General features: G+C 41.0%; 1 protein-coding gene across 1 annotated transcript in view; it reads left to right on the forward strand.

Annotated features, from left to right (window-relative positions):
• VPS53 (VPS53 subunit of GARP complex) overlaps positions 1-23290 on the forward strand; it is a 121936-nt gene that overhangs the window by 36479 nt on the left and 62167 nt on the right. The window contains exons 6-11 of the mRNA XM_081162258.1: positions 1705-1820; positions 3659-3778; positions 9091-9169; positions 11699-11842; positions 12308-12450; positions 15220-15361. Of these exons, the coding sequence (XP_081018384.1) occupies positions 1705-1820; positions 3659-3778; positions 9091-9169; positions 11699-11842; positions 12308-12450; positions 15220-15361 (744 nt within the window). The remainder of the gene's footprint in view (positions 1-1704; positions 1821-3658; positions 3779-9090; positions 9170-11698; positions 11843-12307; positions 12451-15219; positions 15362-23290) is intronic.

The following is a 23290-nucleotide window of genomic DNA, read 5'->3' on the forward strand; positions in this document are numbered from 1 at the left end:
TGGGAGGTGGATGTGTCCTGCGGATGATACATGCTTATGGTTTTGATTAAGTTCTCTCTGCAAATCTGTCCTCCAGTGATGTATTCTGAAGGCCCCGCTGCTGACCAAGAATCCAGCCCCACCCTCTCGTACTCAGTGCGAGGCGCTGTGAAACGCCAGCTCCGGGGCTCAGATTCTGACTACATAATGTAATGTCTCTGAATTCCAGTTTCTCCAACTGTAAATAAGAATAACAACATCTAGCTCAAAGGGTTATAAGAATCAAGTGCGTGAAGAGCACTGAGCATAGTCTTAGGCTTGTGTTAGTTGCTCAAGGAATGGAAGCCATTATTATTGTCATTTGCCCCCTACTTTTTTGGTTACAGAAAACCTTGCTGGTCTGAGTGTGGAAGTGAGCTGTGCAGGTCATAATCTTTATGAGTTCATGCAGGGTGATCCAACTAGAAAATCAGGTCACGTGAACTTAACTCACTACTGGATTTTTCACTTTTTTTATTTTGTTGAGTTTTTAAAAAAATTTTTAATCTTCACCAAGGGATATGTTTGTTTTTAAATTGATTTTTAGAGCAAAAGAAAGGGGGAGAGAGAGAAACATCAGGCAGTTGCCCCCTGTACGCACCCTGACCAGGGACTGAACCTGCAACCCAGGTATGTGCCCTGGCCAGGAATCGAACCCCCAACCCTTCAGTGTACGGGATGATGTTCCAACCAACTGAGCCACCCAGCCAGGGCCTAGGTTTTTCACTTTTAATAGGAGGTATATCCTTCCAGTGACTGGGAGGGAGTGCCTGGTACCAGGGCACTCCCTTCCAGGTATCAAAGATCCTTGGAAAGCAAGTTGCTCTTCAGAAAGCTGCTTGGTCAACACGGACTCAGGCAGTTAGTGGAAGAGTTCACCTGGGTGTTGGTAAAGTTGGAGAGTTGTTCCTGCTCCACTACTGAATGTCCTTTTCTGGTGACTGAAACATACCTGTATTCCCAGATCCAGAGCTTCTTCCTCTGGACCTGCCAGATCAGCACTGTCGGGATTTACTCCCCCAGTTTCCTTCTCACTCCTCAAAGAGTGTGCCTCTCCTCTCATGACATTACACGTTAAGCTTACATTACAGGGTTTACATTTTAATCTTCTTCAAATTTGAGAGGAAGTCTTTCTTTTCTGAAGACCAGACAATAAACCCTAGTTCCATGAATAAAGACCATCTCAGTAGAATTAGCCAACTAAGACTATCCGTTTTGTATTGAAGCTAGTATTCCCAGTGGCAGAAGGTGTTCTTTCCTGACCTTGTTCAAGAAAAGGTGCGCTGTGCTTGGCTCCTGGGCTCAGCATACTCCGTACTAGATTTCTATTTGAATCACGCCATTGGGGGTGAGAAATAAAGTTTATTTCATTCTCACAACAGGATTTTATAGCCCTGGGTAAACAGTTGAAGAAATGCCAAATTACATTTAAATAGGCTGATTGAAAATTATTTTAACTATCTATTGTGAGAAAGCCTATCGTTTCTCCAAGGGCTAACCTGAGAGGGATTTATTTTACATTTTATTTTTCAATTACAGTTTATATTCAGTGTTATTTTGTACTAGTTTTGGGTATAACCCGAGGGTTTTTTCCTTCATTTGCATTATTTTCTTGTGGAGCTACTTGCAGGTGGGTTTACATCTTTCTTAATCTTCCTCCTTTTCTCCTGTGGTTTCAATATTTAGGTGAAAGAAATCACCCGTGATATTAAGCAGTTAGATCATGCCAAACGCCACCTGACCACCTCCATCACAACGCTCAACCACCTGCACATGCTGGCGGGCGGCGTCGATTCCCTCGAGTAAGCAGTGTCAACTTTCTCTTTTGGGCCACAGGAAATGAATGGGTCACATAGAAAACAGCATCATAGGTTTATTTACTTTTCAGGCAGTATAGTCTCACCATCCTGCCCTACTTTCTGCAAATCCGCCTCAAATGTTCAGTCACCAGGTTTGCTTTGTGCCCTCTGATGTTCAAACCCAACAAACAACCTGACACTTTGTTGTTGTTAATCCTCACCTGAGGATATTTTTTTCCATTGATTTTCAGAGAAAGTGGAAGGGAGGGGGTGGGGAAAGAGAGAGAGAAACATTGCTGTGAGAGAGATAAATCGATTGGTTGCCTCCTACACATGCCCCAACCAGGGCCGGGGATCGAGCCTGCAACTAAGGTACTTGCCCTTTACTGGGAATCGAACCCTCGACCCTCTACTACTGAGCTACACCGGCCAGGGCACAACCTGACACTTTGAAGTGAGATGCAAGTGAGTCTGAAGGGGACCCAGAAAGCATGTGGAGAATGACTCCAAGAATATGGGTCTTTTCCATGTGGTAGGTCTCTACCATTGGGGCCCACAAGGTGACCAGGTCGATTAGTCCCTCCCTACAGCCTTGGCCTTGGCAGGTTTTCCTGTTCTTGCTGGGCTGAGTTGCACTGGAGTTGAATGTATCGCTTGCTGGGCTGAGTTGCACTGGAGTTGAATGTATCGTATGGAAAGAGATCTTTGATTTATCATTCAACCCACTTTTTCAAATACAGTAGTTTCCTGTTTGGCTTATAGAGGAGCTGTAGAGAATGATGCATGGGGAAGAGCTGGTTATTTACCACAGAGAAGCAGTGTAAAGGCCTTCATTAGCAAGATCCTGACATGTCAGTTCTCTTCTGTGGTCTGTCCCAGGCTGAGAATTCCCCCTGCCCCAGCCTCAGTGTAACCCCATGTGTGAACAGAGAAGGAGCATCTTCACAGAAATGTAGATGCAGTATCCAAAGTCGGGGGCGGAGACAGACTCCTTCCTGATCCCTCCCAGGCGTTGCTTGAGTTTCAGCGAACCCTGGTCCATTTTCCTGTAGCGATCAGAGAGATCAGAGGCCAGTGGGAGACTGGAAGAGCAATTTCTTTGTCTCTTCCCCCAGATGCTCAGTTTTGCACAAACATATCTGACCAGGTAGCAACGTCACATCTTGGCTTGAACTTGATTCTATCTTTTTAAATGCCTCTGAAGGGAAGCCATAAATTATACTTTTAATTTAAAAGCCCAACCCTAATGGAAGATTTAGATCTAATGGTTTGTCCTTCCTTGCTGTTTGTAGCTGTTGATTTTATCAGCATCCTTTTTTTATGCTTCATGAACCTTTGCGATAGGAAAAGTAGACACACTTGACAGAGTTGCTTAACATTGGCTTAAAACCGACAGATCTAAGGTAACATATAAATGCCCTTCGTTATATCCTGGGAAGAGGTGTTTGGTTTGTTCATAAACTGTAATGCTCAGATAATAACATCCTTACCCCTGTTCTCTGTCAAAAGCCTACTAATCCCGTGATACCCAAGTCAAATCCCAAATTCATAGTCTTCCCAGATTCCCCTCCCCTACCCAATGAGAATCCACTATTCCCACATTCTTTTGTACCTCCCATAGCACATAACTAGTACTTCTGTGTAGAACTCAGTTCATCCTATTTGGTATTAGTTAGATGTGTATTTGGCTCTCTCCCTGACTAAATGTTGTCACCTTAAGGATTTGGACCAGGTCTTATTCCCCCTCCCCCAATGCACAGCACCATACTTTTTTAGTGCTCGGTATATGCTTATTAAATTGTGTGTTTTTCTAGAGTTCTCAACTTCTTATTTCCTTGCAGAGCCATGACCAGGCGGAGGCAGTATGGGGAAGTTGCTAATCTTCTCCAGGGTGTAATGAACGTTCTGGAGCACTTCCACAAGTACATGGGAATTCCTCAGATCCGGCAGCTTTCCGAAAGGTAAAATGTCATGGGAGAAAATGATTTTCCTTTCTAAGAAAACATGGTGCTGGGAAGTGCTGGAGCACTTCGCTCAGCATGTTCAGTCTAGAATCTTATCATCAGAAGGAACCTCCAATGTCGTCTGACCTAGCTGTGTGATGCAGATGCCCCATCCACCATACCCTTACCAACTCCTGACCATGTCTTCTAAAGCTGTTTGTATCAGATAGTTGCTGGCCTGCCATCCTTGGAGTGGCAGCTGGTGAGTTGTGTATCTGAACAACTCTCAGTTGTCCACATTTGTGAGGGAAACTATTCCAGTTGTTTATTTCCTTGTAACAAATCACTCAAGACTCAGAGTTTCTAGTCTACCACATTTTTTTTGTATGGTTCTGAATTTTTATTAAAATCTTTTTATTATTTCTAAGGCTCTGGGGCAGGAAGGGGAGATGGCAACATGCACTCAGTGTGCCCTCTTACAGTGGAAACGCCAAAGAACTAGGAAGGAATGTCGGAACAGAGCTTGGCAGAGTACCAGGGAGGTCACCACCCTTTCCCTCATCCTTCCTAACCCCTCCACACTTAGAGATGGCTGATCGCCATATCACACTGGAAATGGAAAGCAGCTAAGACAGTGTACAAATAGGGCATTATGAGCTGCAAGAAAGAAGGAGGCTTGGACTGAGAAGGCAGACTTGCTCTCAGTGCATGGGGGAGCTGGGAAGGTGGCAATAGCTCCTCCCCCTGTCCTCACGATAGTCCAGAGTCAGCCTGTTTTTCCCATGCATTTGTTCTCATGTTCACTTACCTGAAAGATATTTACTGCACACCTTCTATATCCTATCCCCTGTGCTGGAGTACCAGAGGCACAGAGATAAGCAATACACACTCTCTGCTCTCAAGGAGTTTACCATTTTTGTGTAGAGGAGAGAGACACTGATATAAAATTTCAGTATAGCACAGATAGAGTGAAACTGGTCTTGCTGTATAAGACCTAGCAGGATCTTAGAAGAGGAATTGATAGACTGAACCTTCAGGGGCTGAGAGTTGGGGTCATAGGAGAATTCAGTTTTAATCTGATTTTAAAAGAATGGGTAGGATCTTACCAGCCGGACAAGAAGGAGGGTGGGGGAATAGAAGAGAGAGAACATCATGGCACTTGGGAGATGATGGAGAGTCAAAGCCTATAGGTGTGTAAGGTCAGAGTCCCCTGGGCCCTGCTAAAGAGCTTATATATGTGTAGGCAGCGAAAGATTTTAAGTAGGGAGGGGCATGTTCTCACTTGTATTTTGTAGAAGTCTGGTGGCTTAGACTGGGAGTTGAGACTGTGTTCTAGACTAGAAAAGATAAGGACCATACCAAGACAGTGGCCATGAGGTCAAGGAGATGTGTTGAGGAGTTGGTTACCAATTGGTTGGTTGTGTGTGATGGGTATTGTTGATGGCAGGAATGCAGCAGAACTGAATTTAATTTATAAAAAAGCAACAGAGAGACAAAAGAGATTGTACTCTTTTAGGACTCTGCTTTCTAACATTTTTTTCAAAAAGGTGGTTTTATAGATTTGAAGGGATGTCATGATCACTGCTGTAATGACATTCCCCTTATGAAGAGAAAATATAGCACTTGGTCAATATATTTCAGTGCTGCAAACACTCATTGTCATGTAGGGTTGCTGCAAACACAGGAGGATTTACTTTTCTTTTAGTGGAAAACCTCTATTTGCAAAAATTTTGTGTAGGTTAATATAGAGTGTGTGCTGTTAAATAACACTGAAAATAACTCAGAGAAGAAACCTTCTTGTTTTCAGTGCTTGACTATAGTTGTTTTTCAAGAGATATTAAAAGTTTGAGGAAAGTCCAGGCTTCTTATTTTTAGCATCATTTCTGGTGATTTTCCTCCCTGATGTTTACATAGTGATGGTAGAACCATCTGGAAATGATAGAAATAGCTGTTTGTTTAGTGGGGAGGAGAGAAGGCAAAAGAGTTATACCCTATGCATTGCTTCAGCTTCTCTAATTTAATAGCTTGCTGTCTATAAATTGTAGAAATCATACAAAAGGTTGTATTCTGAAATCTTTGCTTGTACATTTGAAATATGAAGTTCATGGACCTTGATTTGAATACAGCTATTTATTTCCAAATACCCTTCTGGAAAATGCTTAAACATTAATATAGCATTGAAGGAAAGATTTTTTTTAAAATATCACCTTCACATTACAAATCCTCCTGACTTAGAATATCCGTGAAAGCAAATGTTACTAGTAATCAGTCAATATTTCCTGAGAAAGAATGGAAGACTCTTACATTCTCAGGAAACCTGTGAAACCCTTGAACTAAAAAATATTTTTCAGGGCTATTCCTAATCCCATATATGTGAGAGATACTTGGCAGACTGGGGTCACATGGTGTAGTGATAAAAGAAACTAAAGTAAAGAATGACAAGGCCTGCCCAGCTGTGTGTTCTTGGACAAGTTCCTTCTGAAGGAACTTCAGTTTCAAAAGTGTAAGTTTCGGAAGTGTAAGGGTTTCAAAAGTGCGAGGGTTGTACTTTATGATCTTAAAAGCATTCAGCTGAGTCACTCTAAGATTCTGGGCTGAGATTATAGAGCCTGTCTGTTTGGAAATGGAGCATCTCAGACTAATGTGGCTAATTAACCACTCCGGCCAGTACAGACTAAGTATTTGGAAGGTCACTTTATTGTGAACCTTTGTGGGTACTTTCTTTGGGACTGTCATTCACAAGGTAATGGAAGCATTGGGGTTACTTTACCTACAAATGTCTAAATAATTTTCATAATTTGCTGCCCCTTTGCTGCCACCCCTTATGAAAACTGGTAACACATTTAGGAATGGCACGGAGGATGCCAGAAGCCAGTTGGTTGACCTTTCTTTCTGGGCGGCACAGTGAATCTTCTATTTCCTAAGAATGCTCAACACTGAGTTGTCACCACTCAATCAGGCCGGGCTTATTTGAATGCCAGGAGAAATCTTTATTTACCACCCTCTTCTCTATCAGTTGTAGATTGATTTTCATAATAGTGACTAGGAAACCATGGTAGCTCAACCCACCTATGTGCTCTGCTAACAGTCTCAGTTGTTCACTCTTTGCAGTAGGCATTTTCTTTTCATTGTGATGAGAGGAAGGAATATAAATGAAGGAGTCAACTTGAAGATAGATTCTTTCACGGGATTTTTTTCTAGGATCCTGTTTGGGTAACTGATTGTAAGGACTACTGTTCACATCTCACCCTGATACATGGAATCGTGATTTGGGTTTACAGACACTGTCATTAATGTCAGTAAGGGACATGGTTGCTCTTTCATCTGAGTCACTGATAGATACTCAGAAACTGCACTTGGAAACATTTGTATGCAGAAGTGTATTCTTCAGCTCGGACATTAATTATACATCTGACTTGTAGTCATCTGTCAACAGCGCTGCCAGAGGGCTGTTGTAGAATAACCAGTGCAGGAGAGGATGCCGAAAGGTGTCTCGTACAGGCCTCCACCCTCTTATTTCAAGACTATCCTTAGCTGTAGCCCATGTGGGGAAAGTGACTTATGATTTCATGTAGCTCACTGGTGGCACAGCTGAGTCTAGACTGTCTCAAGACAGTCTAGAAAATGGACTAAAGATGGCAAGGGGGTCTGCAGATCAGTCTGGTACTTTACCCTCTCTTCTACACTCTGGAAGTACCAAGCCTCTGGTTGTCTTTTCCGGCACCTCAGTTTCAAATCCAGCAAGAAGATGGAGTTAAAGGGTGGTGGGGTGACAGAGGCACAGCAGGGACCATCGGTACCACTGAGATGCTCAGGAGCCCTGAGACTATGGCCTAGAGTGTCCCTGCCTGGGATGGGACTTCACCCCCAGGAATTGTCCAGTGGCTTATGAGGGAGCAGTGCTTTCTGGGTGTTGCCAAGAGGAGAGTAGGATCAGAGGGGCCTGAGGCTCTGGAAGCTCTGTCTTATGACCTGGCACCAGGGGAGTCTGTCTGCCTGGCCCATTATGTGGAGTTACAAGACCTCCAAGGTACAATTTTACAAAAGCTTGTTCTCTTCTCTCCTATCAGAAATGTTTCCTGTTGTCTGTTGGGCAACTCTAGATGGGTGGCCTTGATTCTGATTTGGGGGCGGGGGGGCCTATGCCAATAATAAATAGCCTTATTTTGGCCGTTTCTAGCCCCTTGAAAACTAACTAAAAAGGTCGCAAACCCACCTATCAGAGTGCTTTTAAACCTTTTGAAGATAGTGGAAAACCCCTGGAAAGTATTTAAAATAAGGGCATAATTATGACTATGCCACAGAAAAATCAGACTGCTTTGGGTCCTGCCTATCCCCTCATTAAAAGAAAAAAAATCTCAGTAGGTTGCTAGGCACTGCCTAGTAGCCAAAGAAATTGTGGTTTTGAGCTGCTCACGATTTCTAGAAACTTCATAAAGTTAATTCCAAAGTAACAGGGTGGAGACCAAGAAGGGAAGAACACTATTTTTTGGTGCTTTTAGCAAAGATAAAATATTTGCCTCGGACTCAGGGCAATTCAGCAGTGGCCCCGGAGCCTCTCTCCACTCCAGCTCCAGAGGCTGGCTGTGACCTGGCCCGCTGGTGGAGGGCATGGGCATTGCAGGGGACGCAGGACGATGCCAGCAACTTCCTTTCTCATCCCAGCTGCTGCTGCTTTCTCCTTTCATTAAAGCTGACAAATATTTGTTTTGCTCCTAGTGTACATACAAACCACTGTGTTAAGGACTGACCTTCCCTCTCTAGCTGGTTTTTCATCCTAATTCAGTCTTGATATTCACAATCTTCCCAATGAACTTAAATCTTCATTCAATGGCCTTCACTCTCAGTTTGTTAAAACTTATGATCCTGATCTTGTCCCTGCACTGGGGAAAAAACCCAACTCTGAAACAGTATGGAGCTCTGCTCCCACTCCTGACTTCAAGGAGTGGTGAGCAGTTATACCGGTAATTCAAAATGAATTTATATTTGATTTGGGCCTTATTATAGAGTATTTTTTGCGCAGTATAACTACCACCTAATGGCATTTTGTAAAGGTTAATATATACTACCTCATGACAGGTGCAGTGTGGCCTAAAAGAACTTGGATATGGAAAATCTACGTATATAGAAAATCCATCTTGCAATTAAATCGGATACCTGGATCCTGCTCATAAACCTGCTACTAACTAGTGTGTGGTTGCTCTTATCTAGCCACCCCTCCTTCCCTACCTCTAAAGACTCCAACAGTTCTGACCTCTATAGATCTTTGCATAATTACTTAAAAATATTTGAAAATTACCAGACAATGATATGTTCTCTTTTCTCTACAGAGTGAAGGCTGCCCAGACAGAGTTAGGACAGCAAATCCTGGCCGACTTTGAAGAAGCATTTCCTTCCCAGGGTACCAAGGTATTGTGTAACATGTTCTCTCCAGTCTTTAGTATTATCGCCATTCGTACCTAACTCACACTCACTACAGTTACTATTCCCATTCATCATTCCAAAAGTGTTTGCTGGCAGCCATCAGTTTGTTTGCCAGAGGTTCAGGGCAGTGAGACCATCCTTGATTTTAAATATCCCAAAGTAATGTTGATTCCTCATTTGTGTTCTTTCAGCATCAAAAATGAGGATTTGTTTTGGTTTCACTTAATGTATGTCAAACCTAATATCTTTTCTGCCCAGCAAATTCCTTTTTTCTCATGGCTGTGTTTAAAAAAATTAAAATCTTCAAGCCACAGCGTTTTTTTAGGATTGTTACATAACTTATTGGTTTCAGTTTGGTGAAAAGACAACTGGAGGGCAGTCCACAGGCTTATGTAACTTGGAGTGACACAGTTCGGAGACTCGCCTTTAACAATCAGAATTCTGTTCTTTGGCATGAGTCCCTTTTGCTCTCACTGGTAGCATAGCTGTTTGTGTTGTGTCTGGGAAGCCCACAGTATTTCACTTGTGAGCTATTGGTCGCACTTCTCATATAACAAACTTTGCCTCACTTGGCTGGCACTGTGCTTGTTTAACTGCCTTTTGCTCTACCTTCAAACTGTAGCAGACATAATCTTAATGCTTTGCATGTGTCGGGGAGTGAAGAACCTTCAAAAGCTTTTATTCTTCTATTATTTGAGCTATTTCAAGAGAAAGAATTGTTCAACGAAGATATGAGCCGCAGCACACACCGGCAGGCGCATTCCTCACTGCCCTGGTGGCAGAGATGGTGGATATATGTTTATTTACTGAGCCAGGGAACGTTTCCTGAGTCTACATTATAATTCAATAACTAGAGATATCTTAATCATTTTTTTCTTGTGCTCCATAAAAGAAACTTAAGAAGTATGTGGGGGGAGCTGCCCCAGCTTTGTAGATTATTTTTATCTATAGGAAGGCTCCTGATTTTAATGCCTGCCCATGTCTGCTTGCCTTCTGGTAATTCCACATTTTACTTGTAAAGCATGTTCCTGTGAGAACTTCATATCGTTATTCATTTGATGTAACGGCGGGGAGTGGATGCTGGAAAGCCAGTCTGTGAAAAGAGATCATAAGGTATTCACAGATTATAAGCATCAGACTCTTCTTAGTGTCGAATCTGTTGTTCATCCCAGTTTCAGGAAGTTTCAGAAAGCTGTGGATGGAGCCCAGCTTTAGTATTTAGAAGAAAGTAACCATGATCTATGTTACCTCTTTTTCCCAGATTGCACCAGGCAGATGAAGTTACAATGGTTTTCTCTATCAACTTGCTTCCTTTTTCTATGATTGGATAACAGTGGTTTTTTAAGAGTTTTCTTTTTTTTCCTTTTTAATGGCTATTGACTTTTCATAAAGGCCTTGTGCTGTTATTTCTATTTCACAAATGGAACTCATGGTATTAAAAGTAATTATCCAAGGTAACCTATGAAGTCCTTTTGAAATGAAAGAATCTGAACCCGTGAGCTCATGGGTTTTGGCTTCCGTGACTTCTCTATTAGATCAAATGCTTTTACCCAGAAGCAAGAGGTGAGCAGGCGGTGTGCTCAGAGGATGACATAACAGCCACTCAGCGTGGGGCTAGTCGGCATGTCAACAGCTGAGCTCTGAGGCAGCTTAGGTAACACTATGAAACACGTAAACTTCAGTGCAGGTGGGTACATTGGACAGAAATGACAAAAATAAAACAAAACACAAAGATCTGGAAGAACCTTACTAATCACCTGAAGTCTGTTATTTTTCAGATGAGGTTCAGTAACTATGCCAAAGCTACATGGCTAATTCCCCAAGCCAAGAGTAGGTTCCAGGTGTTCTTTTCACTATAGTCCACTCAGCCAATCGTGTACATTCAGTGAGTTACCATAAAGAAAGGTTCAGCAAGACTGAATTGCCTTCGGTAATGACAAAGGCCTTCCCATTGTGATGTATCAATACAGCTCCTTGATGTCCTTCTACTGTTCTTTTTAGGACAAGGGGCGAATATGATATTTTACCTTTAGCTGCATATCTGGGTGGCTGACTATCAGTAAAACAAGTCTGGTAGTTTGGAACCTGGTTTTAGGTTTCAAATGCTACCTTACTGTTTGGCACGAATATAGCACCTTAAGAACAGGAATCTGAGGTTGGAATCAGTGGAAGTGGCACATATGGGGTCATTGAGCCTTCCGGGCTCTTCCACAGGGTGATTTCAGCTTTGGTATTAGGAAAGCAAAATTTCCTGTCATCATTACTGGCCATGTTTTTCAAAATGTCTCATTGCTGATTGACAGAGGAGCTTTTATATTGGCTACTGCACTCTAGCTTAATGAGTCTCTCATCGAGGACCGAGTAACTAAAATATCCATCCACAGCAGAACAATGAGTGTCGGGAGTGGAAGTAATAACAACTTCAAGAGAGGAGCGAGAAGTAGCAGCTGTCAGAGGCCATGAGATTTAGAGGTTGTTTCTGGCTTTTGAACTGCTGTGTGTTTGTTTTAACAGAGGCCAGGAGGACCCAGCAATGTCCTACGAGACGCATGTCTGGTTGCTAATATTTTGGACCCCAGAATCAAACAGGAAATCATCAAAAAGTTTATTAAACAGCATCTGTCAGAGTATCTAGTACTTTTTCAAGAAAACCAAGATGTAAGTATTAACCAAATAAGATCAGATGTGACATTTGTATTTTATTGAAAGTTGAATGCTCTCAAGTCTGCTGATTTATACTTTATTAGTATTACTGTCTTAAAGAGTTGAACGTTGAACCGTGAATCCTAGGGGCTAACTATATGGTTCAGTGGTTCTTAACCATTTTGGGGTCACTGACCCTTTGGAAAAATTAATGAGAGCTAAAGAACTTCTCTCCAGAAAAAGGCACTTATGCATAAAACTTTGCATACAGTTTCAGGAAATTACAGACTTTTGAAGCCTGGTCATGGACCTCAGGGTATAAACCTCTGGATCAAGTAAATAAGTAGCCTAGATTCTTTAAAACCATGAGAAGAAAAGAGTTTGGCTGGGTTTTTCTCGGTTCCGTGTTTTTGCTGTTTCCTTAAACTGTCAACACTACTTCTAAATGCTGGGGTGGATTTTGTTCCCTGGTTTTCTAAGGTTGCCTGGCTGGACAAAATCGACAGACGCTATGCCTGGATAAAACGCCAGCTTGTGGACTATGAGGAGAAATACGGCCGAATGTTTCCACGAGAGTGGTACATGACCGAGAGGATTGCAGTAGAATTTTGCCATGTCACAAGGTAGCTTCCAAGTCTACTGGTTTTGGTGTTCATTGAAATCAGTTCTCCTGTCTTTAGTGGTTCCATGTTGTCTCGTGGGTTGGAATCACTTCCTGATGCCATCAAGCACTTCCTTATATCCAATTATCGCCCCACTCTCTGCTACCGTCTTCGCTCCAGGACTTCCCTTTGGCCTAGTCCTTGCCTTGAATAGCCTGCCTTCTTGACTTCACCAACTCAAGATTCAGCAACCAAATTTACCTATGGTGGTTCATTGCCCCCTATTTTCTCCTCTGCCTGAATCACACAGATCCTAACAGTTTGCAGTTGTATATATCCATCATCATTATGCTTTTCTCACTTGATAGATAGCTAGCTCCATAGGGACAGGGGTAGTACCTACTTCACTGACAGAGTTAACCAGCAGGAAATACTTGTTGAATAAATTCCCCACCCATAAGAAGAGTGTTTCTAGCCTTTGGATAGTTAATAGTGTTGACATCTGAATGTTCTACACATTTAAAGACTTTTTGCTCACCCTGTCCTCAGTGTCCATGAGTGTAACCTGGGGCCACATAGTCCCTGTATGTCCAAGAACTAAAGCCCAAGAAGGTTAGATCAGTGTGTCCAACCTAAGGTTAGAGTTAAAACTTACTTTTTACTTGCAACTATACCATAACAGTGGTGGTAACTGGGTTGTATTAGTTCTGTAGTTCCTTCTAATAATTCCCAATTACATTAACTCCAGGTTAATTAAAAACTTCCATATCTAAGCATAACTCAGCCACCTTAGAGTAATTCATTATAGTCATCTTAAAATCACAGAGAATACAGTCAAGTTGCAAGCTTTAATCACATTGGTGGGGGATATATTTTAAGGGAAGTTGTTGATTTTGTGGTTTTAGTTTTTTAATAGAATTTATTTTTTAGGGTAATTTTAGGTTCACAGCAAGAGTGAAAGGAAGACACAGAGATTTCCCATATACGCTTGCCCCCCACATGCATGGCCTCCCTCATTACCGACATCCCCCACCAGCATGGTGTGTTTGTTACGGTCGGTGAACTCACATTGACACCATCATCACCCAGAGTCCGTAGTTTGTATTAGGGTTTACTCTTGGTGGTGTACATCCTGTGTGGCCGCTGTTTTAAGAAACACATTTGCTACCATAGATTTAGATAACCTTTCAGTATTGATTCAAGGTCAGTTGTGGTTGTCACTTTCTAAGTCCTGATTAGCAAAGAAAGATGAATTGCTTGAGAAATTGGTAATTCTCTTCAGCCTACAGTTCAGTGACTTGCAAGCTAACTCTGAAAAATGAAGTCCGCAGGTGCCTGGAAGTATACGACGGCCAGCAGACCTGCTATCGTGTCAGTGATGGTCGTGTTGCTGCTAAGCTTTCATTGTTCGAGTTCTGGCTAAAATCCTACAAATATATAGTTCTCACATAAACCTGTTTGATTTTGTCATTTATTTGTGGGGGAAGTTAAGCATAGCTCAGTTCAGAACTCATATGTCACTGTTCTCGAACAACTTACATTCTGAAACAGAGCACTTGAGTGGCACATAGACAGGCAGGAACCACCTAAACACATGGTATCACTTTTCACATGGGGAGTCTAGCCTCCCACCTGCCTTTCCAGGGTTCCTGCTCTCTGTTCGAGGAGATGGTTATTTCCTTAGAATACGGAGGGCTTGAGAAATTACATAGAAAATATGCATTTGTATCAAATACGGAGTGTTTCATATATATTATTAACGAAGTATTGAAAAGTTTAAATATTTAAAAATAGTAGTAACAATGTAAACAAATTTGTGTCCATGGTCCTTGATTTGTTTTTTTTTTTGACTGTTGGATAATTTCACCTTAAAATTCTTATTTAGAATATGTGTTTCTCTTCCCCAAGCATTAAACTAAGTTGGTAACAGATCTCAGGATTTGAAATGACCACATACTTTTTAAAAAAAATATAAGCTAAAACCATTTACTCTGTACCCTGGCCTGGTAGCTCAGTTGGTCATCCGGACATGCCAAGGTTGCAGGTTCGATCCCCAGTCAGGGCACATAGAGGAAGCAACCTGTGAATGCATAAATAAGTGGAACAGCCTTGTGCTCTCTCTCACACTCACCCTCTCGCTCTCTCAAGTCAGTACATTAAAAAAAATTTTTAATATTTTTTAAAAAGTAATTTACTTTGTCTTACCTTGAATGATCCATTTATTTGATAGTATTCTTTTTTTTTAGATTTAAATTTTATTTTTGTTTAAAATATTACAGATGTCCCTTTTTCTCCCCAATGACCCGTTCCACCCCGTCCCATCCCCCTCCCCAGTCCCTCCTCCCACCATTGTCCGTGACCTTGGGTTGTGCATATATGCATATAAAATCTTTGGTTACTCTCTTCCCCTCCACCCACCCGCCCTCCTCCATCCCTCTGACATTCGTCAGTCTCATCTATGCTTCCATGTCATTGAATCTATTCTGTTCATCAGTTTATTAAGTTCTTTAGCTTCCACGTATAAGCAAGATCATGTGATGTTTGTCTTTCTCTGCCTGGCTTATTTTGCTTAGCATAATATTCTCCAGGTCCATCCATACTGCCCCAAAGGGTATGAGATTCTTCTTCTTTACAGCTGCGTAGTATTCCATGGTATAAATGTCCCACAGCTTTTTTTATCCACTCATCTACTGATGGGCACTTGGGCTGTTTCCAGATCTTAGCTATTGTAAACTGTGCTGCTATGAATATCGGGGTACATATAGACAATATTATCTCTTTATTTTGAAGGACAGAACTTGCCAAGATTATGCGGACCAGAGCTAAGGAAATTGAAGTGAAATTGCTTCTTTTTGCTATTCAGAGAACAACTAACTTTGAGGGATTTCTTGCAAAACGCTTCTCTGGCTGCACTCTGACAGATGGCGCCCTGGTAAGACCCTCCCGAGGGAGGCTGGAGCATGAAACCCATGGGTTGGGTGGCTGGGCTTCACTTCAATCTTTCATAGTGTGGTGATTCCTCCTACTGGCTCAACTGCTTAAACCCCCCATTCCAAGGATTTTACTGAATTCATGTAAACAGTAATGATACAGAATACTTTGTATGGATTCACTGTTTGTCTCTTCTGCGGCGCTCCATGTTTTTAGAATGGCGAATCATTTTATCTAAGCATGGGCTCCATTTTACAGACTCACAATTTTGTGAGTCATAGAGGCCTCACTTATTTAGTCACAAATGCCGTATTTATTAACTATTGAATTTTATTATAATTAGGATATGCTTTTACTTTAGAGTTTGGCTTCTTAATGTCTCTGATGATCCAAACAAGTCATGGTGTCTCTATAAATTTCAAAGCCATGTAAAGGAGTCACATGTCAGAGAGATTCCAGAAGATGAAACACAAAGGCCACAGGTCTGAGGACTGTCCTCCACTGGAAAGCTGGAGTAGGATGGCGTTGGTTAACATCACTTAAACCTCTGTGTAAGCAAGGACCAGGCCCAAAACCTCTTTTTTGGAAACCCAGGCTCCTTGTTAACATCAATATGCTTTCTTCAGATTTCCCATCCATGGGGAAACCAACTTTTCATGTTTTACAGTAATTTCTGTTTACAACGTTACACACACAGGCTTGAGTTCACTGAATGCAGGAATCATGGCTGGCTCATCTCTGCTTCCTAGTCATGCAGAGAGTGCCCAGACCTTGTGCAGGCCGACGGGAATGAGAGGGAGGGCGGAAGAAATCAAAGCTGAGAGAGTCATAGCTGTTGAGTTTCCTTTAAAACTGGATTTTTTTAAAAACCTGCCAGTAACAGCAGAGAAGCGATGTGATTTGGTAGGAAAATCTTTGGATCGGCAACCAAGAGAGACTTGTGGTCCAGTTTCGACTCTGCTGTAACTTAGTGAACTGCTTTCTCTGTTAAATGAAAAGAGTAGACTATCCTTTAATGACAGAGACATAAAACCCAAAAGCCATAAAGAAAAGTACTGAAAGGTTTGACAACATAAAAAGAACGCAATTCTGTTTGGAAAAAGAGACCACAAATGTAATTAAGGGACACATACCACAAACTAGGCAAAAAACAGTTTAAGCTATGTAAGACAAATGATTACTATCCAGCGTACATAAAAAATTCTTAAAAATCAACATCAAAAAGGCAACCCAAGAAAAATGAGTACAGGGTCAAGCAGGAAATTCATAAAAGAAATAACAGATGGCTAATAAATATGTGGAAAAAATAGAACAAGATATTGATTCCCATACATCAGGTTGGCCAAAAATATTATAAGAATTAACAAGACAGAATTTTAGTGCTAATATACAAATTGATACCACCTTTTGGGACAGCAAAATTTCATTGTGTATCAGAAATTTAAATGTGTGTGCACTGAGAGGCAACAATTTCACAACTAGCTATGAAGTCTACAAAGAAGAATCCATACCAAGAAAGAGGTGAACTGCAGCCTTAAAAGCAAAAAAAATAAAAATAAAAAATGGAGATTTTTGTAACGTCCATTGTTGAAGAATGGTTAAATAAAATACGGTGTATCCATCCTGTGGAGTAGTTAGTGTGCAGCAGTTTAAAAGTGGTGGAATGGCCCAGCCGGGCATGGCTCAGCGGTTGAGCGTCGACCTGGGATCCAGGCGATCAGGGTTCGATTCCTGGTCAGGGCACATGCCTGGGTTGCAGGCTCGATCAATGACTCTCTCATCATTGATATTTCTATCTCTCTCTCTCCCTCTCTTTTCCTCTCTCTGAAGTCAATAAAGATATATTTTTTAAAAATAAAAAAAATAAAAGTGGTAGAATGGGAGGTAGACCTAGATGTGCTATCACAGGGGGGAAAAAACCTCTCAGATATTGCTAAGTGCAAAATGTAAGCTTACAGGCAGTACAAATAGTGCAATTCCATTTATGTGAAAAGCAAAAAGCATGTTTATGTATGTAATTGTGTAAGAAAAAGGCCTGGAAATGATAACCATCAATGTCTCTGGGGAAGGAAGTTGGAGTGAGAGTAGGTAGAGAAGCAAAGAATTTTTTTCATTCTACTCTCGTATTTTGTTTGAATTTTTCTTATACAAATGCATGTACATATTTTTAAAAACATATTTTTTGCATTTACATACTTTAACAAAGTTATTTTTCAGTTTTTTTAAATGAGGGAGATGGGCCAAAACTGACTTCCAACCTCTTTCCTCTAGCAGACTGTAGTGTGGAATTCACACAGAATAATAGCTAACTTATTTTGAGCATCCACTGTGTATCCCACACTATGCCAGGTGTGTTTTCCTAAAGTCACTCACTTCGCTTCTTCAGCTGTAGGAGGTCGGTGCTATACCCACTTAAAACTTACTTGAGGCCACATAGGCTATCTGTAAATACAGAAAACTGAGCTACTGTGATTGGAGCAGGGGATAAGGGCAGAGATTGGGCCTAGAGTCCCATTTACTTGTATATCCCTCACTCTACTATCTTCTATAGCCCCCACCCTTCTAGTCCTAAAATTCTGGGACTTAAATGGGATTCCCTCTATGCTTCCCAAGACCTGCCTCAGAGTAGGTACATCAGGAGCTGGTCCCTCCGGGTGCTGGGCTAAGGAATGGTGGCAGCAGCTCTGTTTTCAAGCAAGACCACAAGGTTCTACCTACTTAGTGCCAATCATGACTCTATTAAAATAAAATGCAGCTGAAAACCACACAGCATTCTTTCTATACTTAACAATAGAAATATATATATACACACACCTCTGATTGTTAGCTCATGTTCAAAATTGATTTCCACTTAGTAACAAGGAAAAAAATAGGCCACAAAACAAAGGAAAATGCCCTTAAAGAAAATACAAGTCACAGAAGGAAATGGGTAACAGCAGTGCCATTGAAGGAAGCTTGTGTCTCTCCTGAGAAGTATTTGGTTGACTTCAACATGAGCCAGGATTTTCCCTTAAAGCTTTGTTTCTAGAAAGGCAACAGAACTCCTCTGGACTCTTCAACAAGGTAGGCCTGGTGTTGGAGGTTTGGTTCACTGCGGCCTGCTGTGGAAGATGAGAAGGTTCTCACTGTAGGTGATGTTCACTTTAGATGATGTTCACTTTGAGCTTGGTCCTGCCATCACCTTGTCATAGACCAAGTGTGGCCACACCTTCACCTATAGCAGGGACCTGGTGGATTAGTCAGGGCCACTGACCATGCTCCCAGCAGACAGTGCGGGGAAGAGGCTGGCCTGGGCTGAGCCAGGTTCCAACTGGCCTGACTCAGTCTGGCTGTTGGGCACCCCACCTGAAGACGTGCCATTCCTTGTCTCTCTACCTCCTCCCCATGCTACCTTGCTCCCAGGATATGTTTTGTTGTTGTTTTAGAAAATCTTTTGTGGCCACCGTTTTATTTCAGGGTATCAGAATAAACTACAAAATGAACCAACGTATATCTTGATACCCTTAAACATATGCCAAATTTCATAAAAAGTCAGTGAATTCCTTGGAAAGTTATGGAGCAGGTAAGAAGTCAGCCAAGGAGCCAAGCTGACCAGAGACCGTCCCAAACCCATCCCCATTCACCCTTGATTGATTAACAGTGAAACAATGAGGATGAGCTTGAGGGGTGAGGAGCTCCCCTGGAAAGATCTGCTACAGTGGAGCTCCTTCTAACTAGTTAGTGTAATGCATCACCTTTTACTCTTTCTTGACAGATGTGAATTTCACATCTGATAGAAACTATATAGACTGAAAAAGCCTTAAGGACAGGGCGTGTTGTGTTTTTGTTGTTCTAGCCCCATCAAGTTTATAATGGCTTGTGCTGTCACTGTTACTGGAAGAAGTGAGCTGCCACTGCTTTTTGCTAATTGCCTCAATTCCTAACTCTTTAGGGGGGATTCAAAATAGTCCATAAATTAAAATGCCCTGAAATTAAAAGCAAATGTCTGGATGTGAATTAACTATACCCAAATGGATTATTAGTGACTCGATGATTAGATTCAAGGTAAACATTCAGCCTCTGTGAAAGCAGAGTAGATCGGGTTGTTATATATAACTGGCTCATTGAATTTGGAAGATGTTTTTTAAAAATTAAATTAAATTTTTTGCCCACATTATGCAGCTGCATTTCTCCTTTTCTTGGCCGTTGCATAAGTTGCCTTTCTAAATAGAATCGTCCTTTGGTTTATAGAGGTCATTTTAATATACATTTATACTTGCCCAGTTTTTTAAATTACATTATAAATATAGAAGCTGTAGGTGTGATTTTTGACCAGGCTGTTTGAGCATAAGAGTGTTTACAAAAGGTTCACTGCTTATGAAAACCCACAGAGAGTGGCTTAGCCTGCAGCTCAGTCTTCCAGCAACTTCACACCTGCGTTAGGGAGACTATGTGCGAGGGGGGCTGGGGCTCTGCAGTTCTGAACCAGGTTCCATCCTGAACCAGCAAATAACTTTCCTTCAGCCAGTTCGCCCCCTTTCGTGCTTCAGAACATTTTATAAATGCTTTGTTTGATGCTAAAGGAATATATTTCTTCATGTGAGTAACATCTTAATTAGAGATTAACTGCTGTTTCTTTCTCAGAAGAAAGTAGCACATGGTCAAGAGAGAAAATTTGGAAATTATAGGCAAGAATGCAAAGGCAGAAAAATATTTGTCATTTGGTTTCCCATCAACCAGATGAGACTTTGGGTGTGTTCATTCTCTACATTTTATACAGTTGAAATTGCACTTTTTAAATACATTTTTTTCTCTGCTTATTTTATTTTTAAGATTGAAATATAATTCATATAACAAAATTCCACATAAAGCTCACCATTAAAAGTGTATAATACCTTTTTTTTTTTTTAGCATAGTCACAAGATTGTGCCACCATTCCAACTATCCAATTCCAGGACATTTTCATTTCCCCCAACAAAACCACCCCAACTCAAGCAATCACTGCCAATTTCCTCCTTCCCCCCAGCCCCAGCCAACTACTAATCTACTTTCCGTCTCTGTGGGTTTGCCTCTTCTGGACATTTCATATAAATGGAATTGTACCGTGGCCTCTGTGCCTGGCTTCCTCCGCTTAGCATAGTGTTTTCAAGGTTCCTCCGCCGGGTAGCACATATCAGCACTTCAGTCCTTTTTATGGCTGAATAACATTCCATTATATGGATACGCATTTTGTTTATCCATTTGCCAGTTAATGGACATTTGAGTTGTTTCCACTTGTTGGCCATTATAATGCTATGAACATTTGTGATTTGTGTGCTAGTTCTCATATGAACATATGTTTTCAGTTCTCTTGGAAATATATCTGGGAGTGGAATTGCCTGGTTATATGGTAACTCTATGTTTCACTTTTTGAGGAACTGCCAAATTGTTTTCCACTGCAGCTGCATTATTTTACATTCCCACCACCAATGTAGGAGAAGCTCGATTTTTCCACATCCTCGCCAATATTTGTTATTTTCTGTTTGTTTGTATTTAATTACAGCCATCCTCATGGTGTAAAGCGGTATCTCCATGTGGTTTTGATTTGCATTTTCTTAATGACTAATGAGAGTGAACTTTTTTTTCATGTGCTTATTGGCCATTTGTGTATTTTCTATAGAGAAATGTCTGTTCAGGTCCTTTGCCCATTTTTAAGTTGCTTGTCTTTCTATTATTGAGTTTTATGAGTTTATGTACTCTAGATATATGTTATGTATTCCTTATATATTTTATCATGTAGCCAATATATGATTTCCAAGTATTTTCTCCCATTCTGTGGGGTTTGTTTGTTTGGTTGGTTGGTTGGTTGGTTGGTTTTACTTTCTTGGTAGTGTCCTTTGATGTACAGATGTTTTTAGTTTTGATGAAGTCCAAATTATCTATTTTTCTTTTTTGTTCTTTGAGTTTTGGTGTCATGCCCAAGGTCCCAAACATTTTTAAAGTTAAAATTTAAAGTGATCGCCACGGTAAGTCTAGTAACCACCTGAAACCATGCAAGGTTATTATTATATTATTGACTTTATTCCCTGTGCTGTACATTACACCCCCGTGACTTGTTGATTTTATAACTGGAATTTTGTACCTCTTACTCCCCTTCACCTTTTTAGCCCTTCCCCCCATTTCCTTTCCCTCTGACAACCATCAGCTTGTTCTTTATGTCTCTGAGTCTGTTCCTGCTTTGATTTGTTTGTTTTGTTTTTCTGGTTCCACGTGTCAGGGATGGTTTATTAAGATTCAAAAGAAGTAGTCACTCTTTGTTTTAGTGCATTGCATGGTGCTGATGCATGGATGCCTAATGTAAAGGGATGACTGCCAGAAAATAAAGACAAAGCGATCTGAAAATGTTTTTTAGGGTAATACATACTCCCACTCTTAGGTGTCTACCCAAGAGACTTTAAAGTTCTCATATGTTCATATGAATACTTGTACATGAATGTTTACAGCAGGTGAAAGGTAGAAACAACCCAGATGTCTTTTAATGGACAAATGGATTTAAAAATGTAGTATATCCATACAATGGAATATTACTCAGCCATAAAAGGGCTGAAGTACTGACTCATAGTGCAACATGGATTAACCTTAAAAACACTATATTAAGTGAAAGAAGCCAAACACAAAAGGCCACATGTTATATGACTTTATTTATATGAAATGTCCGGAATAGGCAAATCCATAAAGATAGATAAGTAGTTGCCAGGGACTGGGGGAAGGGGAAGCTTGGGGAGCAACAGCTAATGGATATGGGGTTTCTTCTGGGGTGAAAAATGTTCTGGGTTTAGATAGTGTGATGGTGGTACAACCTTGTGAATATACCAAAAACCACTAAATTGTAAATCATCTTAAAATGGTGAATTTCTTGTTAATTACATCACAATTTTAAAATATTAAGGGCTTTAGACAATACTGTCTGATTTAGCTACAAATCATCTTTACTTTTCAGATAATTTGTCTACCAAAAAGAAAGAGTAACACGTGCTGTTAAAGCTCAAACAGAACACAATATTTTTTAAAAGAAATCTCTTCCTCCTCAACTACTCTAACTCCTTCTCTCAAGAGATGTCCACTGTTTAATAGCCTGGGATATATTTTTGAGACTTTCGTAGAAGCGCACACGCGTGTACACACACAGACGGTTTTTTGTTTTGTTTACAGAAAGTAGACAGTGTTCCCAAGGTGTCTGAAGAGGATTTTATTAAGTGCTTCTCATCTGATCAGCATTTATTAAAAATGTTTTTCAAGCTCCCTCTTTGCACAGGGCCTTGGAAAAAGATGAGAAATTGAATATGACAGATGCTTATAGAGAAATAAACGTATACATAACTGTCCCAATATAAGATACGAACATGGTGGTACCAAGAGAGGGGTCCCAGCAATGTTAAACCAGGTGTGCATAGTACTGTGTTCACAGCCCTATCAGCTGGAGCCTCCATCCAGACCATTTCTTTAAGGACAAATTGGGAATTGGGCTAGAGTAAAGTATTTATGAAATAAATGCAGAAATTGTGAAGCTTTAATTTCTTTTTTATAATTTATTGATTTTAGAGAGTGTGAGGTAGGTAGAGATAGCAAAACATTGATTTGCTGTTCCACTTATTTATGCATACATTGGTTGCTTCTTGTATGTGCCCTGACCAAGGATTGAACCCACAACCTTGGCGTATCAGGACAGTGCTCTAACCAACTGAGCTACCCAGCCAGGGCCTGGCACTTTCATTTTATAACTGAATGCTTTCTTCTCCAGGGAAAGGAAACAGATTAGTCTTAAATTTCAGAGTTCCTTCTTTGATAATTTGAAATGTCCAGCTAGGGCCTCAGAAAGGGATTTGTACAGACAGACCTGGATATGGATAGACTACTGACTAAAGCCAGGTTCTGTCTTCCCAGCAGTAAATTAGACAACCTGACTGTCCTG

Source organism: Miniopterus schreibersii (genome assembly GCF_964146895.1).
Source record: "Miniopterus schreibersii genome assembly, chromosome: 16".
Taxonomy (NCBI): Eukaryota; Metazoa; Chordata; class Mammalia; order Chiroptera; family Miniopteridae; genus Miniopterus; species Miniopterus schreibersii.